This window comes from Canis lupus, chromosome 3, assembly GCF_003254725.2.
Source record: "Canis lupus dingo isolate Sandy chromosome 3, ASM325472v2, whole genome shotgun sequence".
In the NCBI taxonomy this organism is placed as follows: Eukaryota; Metazoa; Chordata; class Mammalia; order Carnivora; family Canidae; genus Canis; species Canis lupus.
The window spans coordinates 1,221,743-1,234,845 of NC_064245.1; the positions used below are offsets into that span (position 1 = coordinate 1,221,743).

General features: G+C 40.7%; 1 protein-coding gene across 6 annotated transcripts in view; it reads right to left on the bottom strand.

Moving 5' to 3' along the window:
• Nucleotides 1-13,103, bottom strand: part of CAMK4 (calcium/calmodulin dependent protein kinase IV) — a 279,198-nt gene that overhangs the window by 181,550 nt on the left and 84,545 nt on the right. Inside the window, exon 1 of one of the 6 annotated variants that reach the window (XM_035714405.2) lies at nt 8,950-8,978. The exons of the other annotated variants lie outside the window; for them this stretch is intronic. Coding sequence (XP_035570298.1) covers nt 8,950-8,963 — 14 coding nt within the window. The 5' untranslated portion in view covers nt 8,964-8,978. Of the gene's footprint in view, nt 1-8,949; nt 8,979-13,103 lie in introns of those variants that run through there. 6 annotated transcript variants of the gene reach the window in all.

Sequence of the window (13,103 nt, forward strand, 5' to 3'; positions counted from 1 at the left end):
AGCACAGATAATTTTGTGGTTGTCTCTGTCCTTGGAAGGAAGAACGCTTTTAAGTTTTATAAGGTTGGGCTTTATCCCAACTCCATGACCAATGACACCTTTGAAGTATCTTTTTCTTTTGTATGGCAAGGAAAAGAAATGAACATGTCCAGTTTTTCATGCCTGCACAAAATGTTGAATTCAATCAAAACTGGTTATTTTAAAATAACCTCTTCAGATACAATTAGAGCCTTTCTAATCAAATCACGCTTTATTTTTTTTAAGATTTATTTATTTAAGAGAGAAAGCATGCAGAGGGGAAGTGCAGGGGGAGAGGGAGAGAGAGAATCTCAAACAGACTCCCCACGGACCACAGAGTCTGAAGCAGGGTTTGATCTTATGACTAGAGATCATGCCCTGAGCCAAAACCAAGAGTCAGACGCTTAACTGCCTGCAACCACCCAGGTGCCCCTCTAATTCAATCAGACTTTAAATTTTGATTTGTTTTCCAAGAGTGATTTTCCTTGTTCACAACATCTATGCAAACAGGTTAGGGTGGCTCCTATCCTATACAGGAAACAGCTCAAAGGACCTGGAAGGGATCCAAGATAATAGCTCATATGCTCAGGACATTCAGGGGACAAACACTCCTGTCTTGCCTGCTCCACTCCCCTCCAGGCAAGTGGATCTACCCTCAACGTGATCTGATTACTGGGCGTGGTCTTTGGACAGGACTCACTCCACATATAGACTCTAGACCATCTCTAGACCACAGGACATTATGAGAGGTTACAGGCTGAGAGCAAATCTCAGCTGTTTGATCTCATAACAGATCATCACAAACAGAAGGAACTGAAGCCAAGTTAAGAGGAATTATTTTTCTCTTCTAAGAGTCAGGCTTGACATATACCAAACACCAACGAAAGTAAGACAACGTGCTGGGTACCGTGAGAGGAGTAAAACAAAACAAACAAAACGAGCAGAGTTGCTTTCAGACCATAACCTGTTCTGTTCTCTTAATATTTGTCCACTTAAATAATCTTTTAAGTGAAACAAAGTTATAGCCTGTCACATTAAAAAGTGAAGTGGTAAGATGAGGCTTATTATGCCCATGACATAGAACCAGCTCCATCTTACTAGCTGGTTCTCCACAATGAGAAAACCTCCAAAGAGCAGCAAACATTTTAAAGCTATTACCATTTAATGTCTGTCAAGGGAAAGTGATGGCTCTGAGCAAATATAAAGATCATTAACCCAAGACTTAACAACCATTCATTTATCTAAAAATATTTCAGCCAACATTATTGAATTTCCACTTTGTGAAGACACAATGCCAAAAGAGGCATATAATTTAACAGAGGAAGAGGAATACGCATTAAAAATTTAAGAGCACAAACAACAGAGACATATAAATAAAACTGCCCATAATTATAGTAAACTCCTTCTTCCTAGTCCTAGTTTAATCCAATGTTTTGCAAAATGAGTTCTGTGAAATACTAGTCCAGTGAGAAAGTCTTAAGGGGAACAAAAAATGTCCTTGATCAAGTTAAAGAAATAGTTAAAAATCACAATGTGCTTAAGCATATTAAAGAATGAAAAGCCTAGAACAATGTCTAATATAACATTTCTCAAATTTATTTAATAACAGAAGCCTTCTTTGGTGTTACAATAATAACATCGATGATTATTAGTTTTATGTGCCAATTTGGCTAAGCTATTACTCAATTAAACGCTAGTCTTGATGTTGCTGTGAAGGTATTTTGTAATCTCATTAACATCTACAATTAGGTGACATTAAGCATAGGAGATTATTCTCTGTGATGTGGGTGGGCTTCATCCAATCAGTTGAAAAGCCTTATGAACAAAACCAAGGGTCCCCTGAGGACGAAATTCTACCTCAAGACTACAGTATCAGCTCCTGCCCAAGTTTCCAGATTGCCTGCCTGCCTGCCTGCATTTGGGATTTCAGGTTTAGCAGCCTCCAAATCCCATAAATCAATGCCTTCAAATAAATAAGTTTAATAGGTAAACAGGTAAATAAAATTTAACATTAATAATATTTAAATAAAAAAGTACCTGCATATGTGTGTGTGTGTGTGTGTGTGTGTGTGTGTGTGTTCACTGTTGGTTCTGTTTCTCTGGTAGATCTCTGACTAGTAAAACATCCCAAGAACTAAGGTTTCACATAACTTTCTTCACATAACACAGTGTATTCCCAACTTCTACAGCAGTAAAATCCTATCTCCAAAACATGACTGCAGTCAAACACCAGGAGCTGTGTGTCAGAACCCCACATAATTTAAGGGATATGATAAATACTGTTAGTTGCTGCTCAGCAGATTTCTTACCAGCATCCACACCCACACCCAAGTTGGAATGCTAAAGTCCTAAAAGTAGATCTTGATTGACATAAACCAAATATGGTAATCTCTTCCCCTTCATCACTGTGACTTATCCAGGTATGGTGGTAACACCACGCTTAAGTCATCCCCCGGGCTAACCTGACTGGTTCTGCTTATTTAATGATAGAAGGAAGTGAAGCGCCTACTGGACTGGATGATGATGACTGGTTGTCAACATCAGGACTAAAACTGCTGCTTTTTGCTACCATGAGGGAAGCTGGCAGGAGAACAAAGGCAATACATGTAGGAAGGAGAGCAAAGGTGAGAGAAATGCAGAGAAATAAATCTGGGTCCAAGTCAAACCACATGTAAAATCTGAACAATCTCTGTCCTTCATTAGTTGAGCCAATAAATCCATTGTTTAAGGCAATCTGAGTCAGGTTTCTTTTGGTGCTTCAATGTCTATTTGTTAAATTACACCTGCACCTAACAGCATCCTAACTAACAGAAGGGAGCATAGAAGAGGTAAGAGCTAGGAATATAAAAATACAGGAGGCGCTATGTGGGGAATACAGAGGAACTGGGAAGGACAGCAAAAGAGAGAAAAGAAGTCTGCTGAATGAATGAAGTCTGCTAGCCAACTGCTCTGAGTCTATGTAAGAATACGTGTGTAGATGAACCCTGAACATCACGGCTCCTTAAACATCTTAGGAACTTTGATGAAAGCTATGGTCTGTTGCCTCAGAAAAATGCTTAACACGGAAAAATCTAACTTGCAATTTCAGGAGCTTCATGTAGTACTAAAACCCAGAGGTCTATGGAGTGAAACTGGGAATCCCTAACTCTTCGTCGTGGCAAGAAAAACCATCAACAGTGATGGCTCTTTATAAACAGCAACACAGAAAAAACTAAAAACATGGTTGGGCGGAACACAGGTCATACAAATTCCAATTATTTGTGAGAACCATTTACTCCTGGGATTGGTAACCGTCCTCAGGTGATTATGACAGACACGGACACCAGTTTTGTGGTAAGTTGTATTTACGTGAGTTAAACCTCCTATACGAATCCACAAATGCTTAGCATCGCACCGCACAGGAAGCACAGTCGTATCACTTTAAAAAGGGCAAGCGAAGGGCCCTGGGGGGCTCAGGGGGTTCAGCGGTGAAGGCAAACGAATGTCTGCCTTCAGCTCAGGTCATCCTGGGATGGAGCCCAGTGCCCCCCCTCCCGCCCAGGCTCCCTGCTCAGCGGGCGGTCTGCCCCCCCCCCCACCTCGCCCTCACCTTGTGCTCTCTCAAATAAATAAGTAAAACTAAAAAAAAAAAAAAAAAAAAGGCAAGGGAAAATTTGTGATTAACAGATTCACAGGGAGTTCGGAGGTTTCATCAGTGAGATCAGTGAATCCGTTTGGGAGGTGGAACTGAACCGTCCCTTTAATGGAAGAATCAGGATAAGAACCAGATAGAAGGGGCCCAAGGAGAAGCTGTTTGAGAGGAATAAGGAAACAGCAGTGCTGACCCACGTCAGAGAAGGGGGGACCACGAAGAGCAGCAAAGATAGGGCATGAACTGCTATGAAGAGTGCAGCACTCCAGCCCAGGCTTAGATGTAGGCAGGTGAATGAAACAAGTAAGACACTCTCATAACTCTCCCTCTTACTGATAATAACAACTTCTGCCATTTCTAGCAACAGTAAGTAAAAATATTTTTCCTATCAGCTAAAAGAATTGAAAACCTAACTTGCCAGCCCCCCACAGTAGTCAGTCAGTAAAATTATTAGGGAAGGGAAAAAAGACAAGAATATTTACTCAATGCAAATCAGGTGTTATTAGCATTAATTAAAATTAAAAATAAATATCCAATATATCTTTCCTATGAATTAATTTTTGAGTCAATAGTGTCAATAAGATAATAGGCTTGGTCGCATAACATGCGGTGGCACAAAAACACCTCCATGCAATTTTCCCAGTTCTTAAGTACTACTAAATATTCGGATATGCTAAAAAAAAAAAATTCGGTTATGCTATTAATCAAGCCATCTGCTCAAACATTCCAATTCTCTGGAGTTAGGAAGAACAAATAAAGGTGATTTATTTTGTTATGGTTTTTCTTTTTTAAAATTAAAGTATAACTGACATATAATACCCTATTAATTCAGGGGTACATCAGAGTGATTTGATATTTCATACATTACAAAATGATGCTCACTATAAATCTAGTTACCATCTGTCCCCGTGCAAACCAGTTCTGGAGTGCTGAGGAAGATATATGCCCTCTCTGTGCTTCAATTTCTTCACCTGTACAAAGAAACACCAGACCGGTTGATTTCTAAGGTGGTATCCACTCTACATTCCTGCAAATCTAAGCCAAAACCTTATAAATGATGTAGATGTAGATCCAGGTAGATCCAGGCACAGGAAACAATCACAGGATCTTTGGTGTTTTCATAACTTAAGTGTTTGACATACTACGCCTATTTCTTTTTTTAAAGGCGAATTGCCATTTATTTTATTTTTTTAATTTTTATTTATTTATGATAGTCACACAGAGAGAGAGAGGCAGAGACACAGGCAGAGGGAGAGGGAGAAGCAGGCTCCATGCACCGGGAGCCCGACGCGGGACTCGATCCCGGGTCTCCAGGATCGCGCCCTGGGCCAAAGGCAGACGCCAAACCGCTGCGCCACCCAGGGATCCCCACTACGCCTATTTTTGAGCACAGGAGAGAACCATAACCTTTGCATCTCTCCTGTCCTCATTTCCAATATGCTTCACTGTCTAAGCACAAAATTCCAGGGACAGCTTCTTTTATCAGATCCAAAGTTTCTCACTGTCTTGCAAGATCTATAGTGGCAGTATATTGTTACAAGAATTTTGGAAAATTATTTGAGATGCTTTATTATTTTATGTATTAAGGATTTATTAAGTGATAAAATAATAGCTTACAAGTCTTCGTTACAGAACTATAAATAATTTATGCAGACGCTATTCCCACCAGGAGATGGGGCTTAATCACACTCCTTCCCAAGAGTCCATTAGACTTAGTGACCTAGTTCCAAAGACTAGATAGAAAGGGAAAGGGATAAACAGTACCTGTAGAGTGGAGAAATCTGACAAACACCAGTAGTGAAAGTACTATCACCAGTGACATCATGCACCCCTTATACAATGGGACAAGGAAGCCACTTCACCTCTATGGTATTCTTTCCAAAAATGTATAATCACAGTTAATCATGTGGTAAAAAGACAGACAAATCCAGATTGAGGGGGGCATTCTACAGGATACCTGTCAACACTCCCCAGGATTGTCACGGTCATGAAAAGTAAGGAAAGACTGAGAAGCGGTGACTTATCAGAGAAGGCAGGAAAAACATAACAACTAAATCCAGTGTGGCTGTCTGGACTAGATCCTGGAAGAGAAAGAGGACATTAATGGAAAAAGCTGGTGAAATCTAAATAAAGTCTGGAGTTAAGAGGTTAAAAAAATTTATTATTCAAATAATAAAATGTATCATTGCACTATGTACACAGCTTTCTGTGTTTAATATAGCCATATAATTTACCTTTTAAAATTCCTTATAATAATCCTGTAAGAAAGGCACTACTATTTCATTCTACAGATGAAGGAAGCGAAGTTCATTACAATTTAAAACCTTCATTAACAATAGACATCTCATAGATACCAGACAATTCATACCAGCTACTAAAGAAATACATGATGAAACCAGAAGACAATCTTTACTTTACCATCTAGGTACCACATTAGAGAAATACATTTTTTTGGTATGACTAACAGTGACATCATTTAAATATAAGAAGTCTCTTCAATGTGCTGTTTTTCTTTATCAGTATACACACAGTACAGACTGCTTTAAAATCCTCCTTACTGTATACATTTTTTAATACCAGTAAGTGATTTCCAGGACTCTTTATTTCTGAATCACAGTTAAGCTGCAGTAATCCCAGGCCTGCTTATTTAACTTTCCAGGGAAGAATACATTATTCCGAATAAAAAATTAATGAATTCATGACAAAGAGTTGAAGTTAGTGCAAATAAGATCTCAAAGCTACAAAATGATTAATATTTTCTAATTTTAATGTCCTTCTTATAAGCAAAGCAGTGTAAGAATTATACAGAAAGACCCAGCTACAGTAACTATTTTAAATTACCCAATTATTCTTTTGTTTGCAGATATAAAAAACATTCTACCAAACGTTCTTTTCAGCATGTGAAATACCAAGGACACTCGTCAAGTATTTACTAAGATCTCTTGCTCTTGGATCTCCTCAGCTCACGTGAAGCTATGCAGTAAATGTCCACCATTTGAGGGTTGTGTGTTAGCTGCTCATTAACCTAAGAAACATGAACCTTATTCTGAGAATTTACAATTTACCATATGAAACTGACAGTAACTATCAGAGCAGGCAACCTAATGCTGAAGAAACACTGTAGAGGTTAATAAATTCAATATGACCACATGAAATGATGGTAAAGTGGCCCTCAATTAATCATAAGCATCACAGGTTTCTCAAGGAAATTGTATTTGGCGTAGCAGGTGAAAATGTGGTCCCAGACCTAGAAGAAGACCGGGTTCTCAGTCCTAGAGAGGTGTCCAAGTGGCTGTGCATTGTGCCAGGACGCTGATCCAAGTCCTGATGGAAACATATGATACTCAAGATGGGCCAAGTTTTATTTTTTAATAGCTGAGCTTCCAGCTGGCAACAAAAAAATCCTGTGCCAGCTGCTGAGGAAATAATGTGCTGGGAGCTGGCAGGCACTGGCCCCTGGAGAGCCAACAGGTATGGACACACAGGGGATGCCAAGGCGGAAGGGTCTAGATGGCAGAGGAAAGGAAGAGCATCACCACAGAACAAGTGTCCCAGCCCAAGGTCAGCAAGGCAGTGTGCTAGGAAGCCCTCTTGTATGTGTAAAAAGAGCAACTCCGAGTCCACTCCGCCATCCCAGATAAACCAAATGCAGGGGCTATAATCTCTGCAAAGTGAGTCTTTGGACTACATCTCCCGACACCTGGCAGAGAAACAACGGTGGGCCTTTGGGAAAGGAAAGGCACATCATTTTTCTCAAACCCTGTTTGCCATATTAGCATAGATTAACCTAGCTTAGTTTTTGAGCCGAGGAAGCAAACTCGGAGATTATGACCAGTCAGACAGACATCAAAGTGGGGAAGAAGGACAAAGGCTGTCTTAGCTTCGGCGGCCAGAACAAAATCTCATAAAGTGGGTGGCTTCAACAAGGGCAAAGTATTTCCTCACACTTCTGGACGCTAGCAGCTTAAGATCAGGGGCTAGCACGACTGGCTTCTGCTAAGAGCGCTTTTCTGGATTTCAGACATCTGCCTCCTGCTGAGTCCTCGCATGGCAGAGACAGTATGGGCACAGATCCCATCAGGAAGGCCCCAGCCTCGTGACCTTGTCTGACTTGAATTATCGCCAATACCATCATGTTGGGAGTTGGGGCCTGAACCTAGCAACTTGGGGTGGGGGGTGGGGAGGATAGATATTCAGTCCATAACAAGGGTGGGAAGGACCCTGGCTCTGGTGGCACAATGGGACATGGAGAAATCAGGCAAGGACAGAGAGGCACCTGTGGGTTGAGGGGTAAATGGGCCCTGAAAACAAGAAGTGGACCAGGGTGAAGGGTGGCCTGCCCTCTGCCCTTCAGCCCTGTCTCTGCCTCTCCCTCCTACACAGCTTTTCTTTCACCAGACTCCCTGGCCGCTCTGGTCAAAACAGGGATGGAGACATACAAATTTTCCAGGATAATTAATTCAACAGTGCAAACAAATCATGAACATAAAGTTAATGACCCTACCTGGAAGTTATGTCCAGGAATTATTTTTATTTCTGATTAAAGCATGAGACACTTCAATAGATCATTTTAAAATAACAATCCCAAATAAAGAGAAACACAGGGAAGACTATTTACATTCTTATCTCCTTCACAATTATCTCCTTAGCTCTTCCTTCACCAGATGCATGTTACAGGACTGTGTTACAGGACATTGCTAATCGATTACACAGCCACAAACAAATCACAAGTCAAGCTTTTTTAAAAGGATGGTTCCTTTCAAAAACAAAACTGGAGGAGTGGGGAAAAGCCAGGAAGCATCCTTCCTGCGAAAAACCTTGTCCTAGATACCACAATCGTCGTCAGCATCTGTACAGTTCACTAATGGAAGCAAAAATGAGCAAATATAATACTAAATACATGTCTCTAACAAGAGATGAGGCATTTAAAAAGCACAGAAGGAGGATAGAAATTATCCAAGGATCTTCTGACACATTTACAAAGGCTTTGAAGCTTAGAGCCCTACTTTACTCCAAAACCTGCCCTGTCTCCTGAACACACAGTAAAGATCTCAGATAATCATTCAGAGAATTCAACTGGAAGACAACACAGATGCTCAGATGCCTGTGGCTGTCAGGGACCTTAGAGGTAAATGACCGAATCAGAAAGTCACACTATTCCATCACTCAGAGATGGGGCCCTTCAAGACAGTAGACTGACAAAAGACCAGAGCCCCTGAGTTTCAAGAGGACTTTCAACTACAGAAGCCCCTCTGGCACAACTCACTCACTCACCCAACAAATGTTTACTAAGTACTTACCATGTGCCAAGCATCGCACTAAGCGCTTAGGACACAGCAGTGAACAAGGGGTCAGAGGCCCAGCCCACAACAGTTCACACTGAAAAAGATATGGACGTAGTCATTGCATAAGTAACTTCCTTAACTTCCTGCTGGTTTAGCAGAGTTACAAAGGAAAAACATCTTGAAGAAAGGGAGAGATTTAAATCCTGTTTTTCTGCTGCTGTTCACCTAACTCTTTCAATATTTATGCATTCCTGTATTTATGTGCTCACTATTCCACAAACACTTATGAAGCACTCACAGGGGCAGGTAACAGTGGGGGAGAGCTGATGAAGAACTGGCTTAGTAATGGGAATAAAAGATGGATGAGATACAGGGTAAAGACCACAAAGCATTTACCTGTAAGACAATAAGCATATGAAGTGATAGGAGGGCAGGGAGGCAGCAAGCACCCCCTGCCTTGGGGGGAGGTCCTGTCCTGCAGGGAGCAGGAGGACAAGAGCATTTCAGGCCGAGAGAGTTTCATGGACAACACCACAGAGATACGAAGATCTCGGAGAGGTCCCTGAGGCTGCAGGAGCTTGAACAAGCCGCTTGAACACTCTGAACCTCTGAACCTCTGAACCTCAGGGTCCTGCTGGTGTGATCATCTCGTACTACCGAGATAACTGGCAAGGTACAGAAGCTGTACCACAAGCTCCAAACTGGTAATTAGGAAGAGAAGTGGTGGGGAGTGACCCCGGCAGGCAGGCTGGGGTCAGACTAACAAGGGCCCAGAAGCTAGCCTAAGGTTTTCCCCATATACAGATGCCTGTAGGAATCATTACCCCCTAAACTGTCACCTCACGTCCCTTCTGGTGAATGGCAGTAAGCTTTGTGCCAGCACCAGAGCTCAGGTGTGACATACGTGGTCTCACTTCACCGTCACAGCAACCTTGGGAGGATGTACTTCATTTCTTAAACAAGGCTAAGTGAAGCTCACTCAGTGTCACGCCTAAAGGGACAGGGCCACCAAGTAGCCATCTGCCCCTGCCTATTCCCTGCCCCAAGCACCCAGTTCACCTCTTGCCTTAGTCGGCAGTCCTCTTCACTCTCTCCACCGCTGTTCACAACAGCCTGCAGCCCCTGCCCCCGGAAGCAGCCGCCTTGGGCTGTGGCTCCCTGAGGACCCTGGGCTGCCACTCTGCTGCCCGCTCCTGGCTTGGGTCCCACCCCCGACTGCCCCCCCGGGGGGTCTGCTCAGTCCTGATGGTTCATTTCCTCAGTATTTCCAGATCTGAAAGAACTGTGCTGGTTTGCCATAGATGATCCTGATACTTTCCTCAGCTTTCTATCTCACTGCCGCGTCATATGTCATACGTATACAGGAAAAGCTTTGTTTATTATGGTGTTAGTTTGTTTCTAGTTACAGGTGACACTCAGGAGAGCCTCTCTCACTGATTATTAGCTTCATGTTCTCATTGAGGGAAAAAGGAAAGGAAGGACCCAGAGTCCCATAGGAGCCACTAGAAATGTTTCCACTCACACAAGAAACCTTTAGAGGCCTATTATGATTGAGAACACTTTAGGCCAGGCTGTTTTATTGAATTACATATTGTGAATTTGGTCACATTTAATAATATAGACTCATTTTCTCAGCGGTTATCCTAACAGAGAGCTTTGAAAAAAAATATAAGATTCACTTGCATGAATAGGTAATAGGAAACTTACACCCTACCAAAGACCAAACTTACACGGACTAATCATCACACCTAAACAGCAACTCTATACGGCTGTCAGAGCACCAAATGAAAGGTTGTCACCTACTAACTTAAAAGAGTCACTAAGTAGCCCCCAGTACACGTGAGGCACACCGAGTAAAAAGTGCAATGATGGCTAAAATGCAAGCAAAGGACTATTAAACAGTCCATAAGGACTCGAAGTAAAGAGAAGTTGTTGAAATACTGCACTGTAGGTAGCAATAAATGTGATCACAATGAACAGATTTGTGATTGCCTACTCTTCTTTGTTCTGGTTTGTAATATTAGTCAGATTCTGTCTATAATCATGACATACATCAAAGAAAGTGCACTTTTAACAAAGAAGGCTACTACAAACCAGTAGAGAAAACAGCTAAGACTCTATGTCATATCCATTACCTTCCTAGAAGATCATTCCGGTCAGAGGGTTGTTAAAGTCTAGCCTTTTTTATCTTTTAAGAACTATTTTGCATTTTTGCACTTGGTGAATTTTTCGACCGTATGACCCTGAAGCATGACTTACGAAGTGATGAAGCAATGACAACGCATTTGTTGACAGGGGTAAGCCCGGCATCCCGGCACTAAGGATCTCAACTCTGCAAGCACTGCCCACCAAACACTTCAGCTGCATAAAGGAGCAGTTGGCAAAATTCACCACAAAGCAGGTAGGTTGAAATTGAGATTCTTGCAAATGATATGAATTTGGGGTTCAACAATAAAGAAAAACAAAATTCATTCAGCCTTCTGCTTGACAGGCAGGCTGGATTTTTTTTCTCTTTTTTCTGTTTTCTGCTTTGTGACTTCTTTGGTTACAACTGCAGTAAGCTCTTATCAAACCCTTTTATCAGTCTTAAGAGCATAACAAGTGCATATATGTACCCACTTCCTCTGTCTGCACAAAGACACACCTTGCCACATGATTTTTTTGTGTGTCAGTTTTTATCTATGTATCTGCTTTAAAATCATTTTCAAAAAATAGAATGTGTTTTAAATATAGTAAAGAAACTTAGTTTCCACTTGTAACTACCATTCTTTGATCCAATAATCATCCAACTGAAACGTTTTTAAGAACATGCTCCAAAGTTATGCATATTCATGCACCTGCAGATGCAATACATGTGCTACTGAACCAATCTGTAATGTGTTTTTTAAAACATCCAAAAACAAAATTGAAAGCAAAAATTAGAAATATTTTTAAAAATAAATTCTCTAATACTCTCTTCAAGCATACCCTAGATATGGACATCCTACTTTAGTCAAAATGTCAGTAAATGCTTCAATTTAGCACTTAAGTGTATTCAATATAAACAAGAACAATTCTACTTTTTCAAAAGATTATCTAAACAGAGTCCCAATTTAAATTAGTCCATCTGAGCTATATGCATGGCATATAGAAGGATTATTCAACATGTGGCTAATATATCAGCCAACAGAAAAAATTAATTAAACTTTACTAGTTAGAGGTGAATCTCTTATCACTAGATTATTTAGCATATTATTTTTAAACTGTCACTTCAAATACAATAGAATGATCTGAAACCTATTTCATTATTAAATAAAAAATAAATTAACCTCCAAGAAATAATCTCTCAATATAAACACTGATTTTCAAAAACATAAATGATGAACAGAGCTAGCCAACTTGCTACACAGGTAAAAACCGTAACTGTTTCAGTTTCAACAGATGTAGAAAAGGATGAGTATGCTTTAAAGCTTATGTCCACCTGAAAAACTGGTATCAGGTTAACATTTTCAAAATGAAAGGGAAATTCAAGGTGGTTTCTTGAATAAATGAAGTCTTGATATCATTTTAACCTGAAGTTCTCATGTAACTGAAGAGGGGTAGAATTTGAACTGACATTCTAGGCCAGAGTTTGGCAAACCACAGGCCAAGAGCCTAATTCGGCAGTCACTGGTTTTTTTATAGTCTGCAATCTAAAAATACTTTTTACAGTTTTTTAAAAATCAGATGAAGAATAATGTTTTGTGATGTGAAAATTATTATATTCAAATTTCATGATCATAAATAAAATTTTATTGGAACACAGTCACGTGGACTTGTTTCTGTGTTGTCTATGGCTGTTTTCACTCAGCCATCACAGACCTGAATAGCCGCAGAGACCACAGGGCTCACGAAGCCTAAAATATTAAGTGTCTATTCCTTTACGGGCTCTTTACCAGGTCTAGGTAACTGATCTCAATTGCTTAAATTCCACTTCCCCTTTCTTATCTCATCATAGGCTGTGGGAGGTGTTTTTCTTCCTTTCCTTTCTTTCAATCCTTCTTTTCCCTTCTGCCCTCCTTCTCTTCCTTCCTTTTTAAAAAACAGGGTAAGTTCTCTCTTACTCACGCCCTGGTTTATGGGTTAATGGCAAATTCTGAGTCCCACAACATCAACCCAAGATGCAGCTGCTTCTACAGCCACTCTTTGCT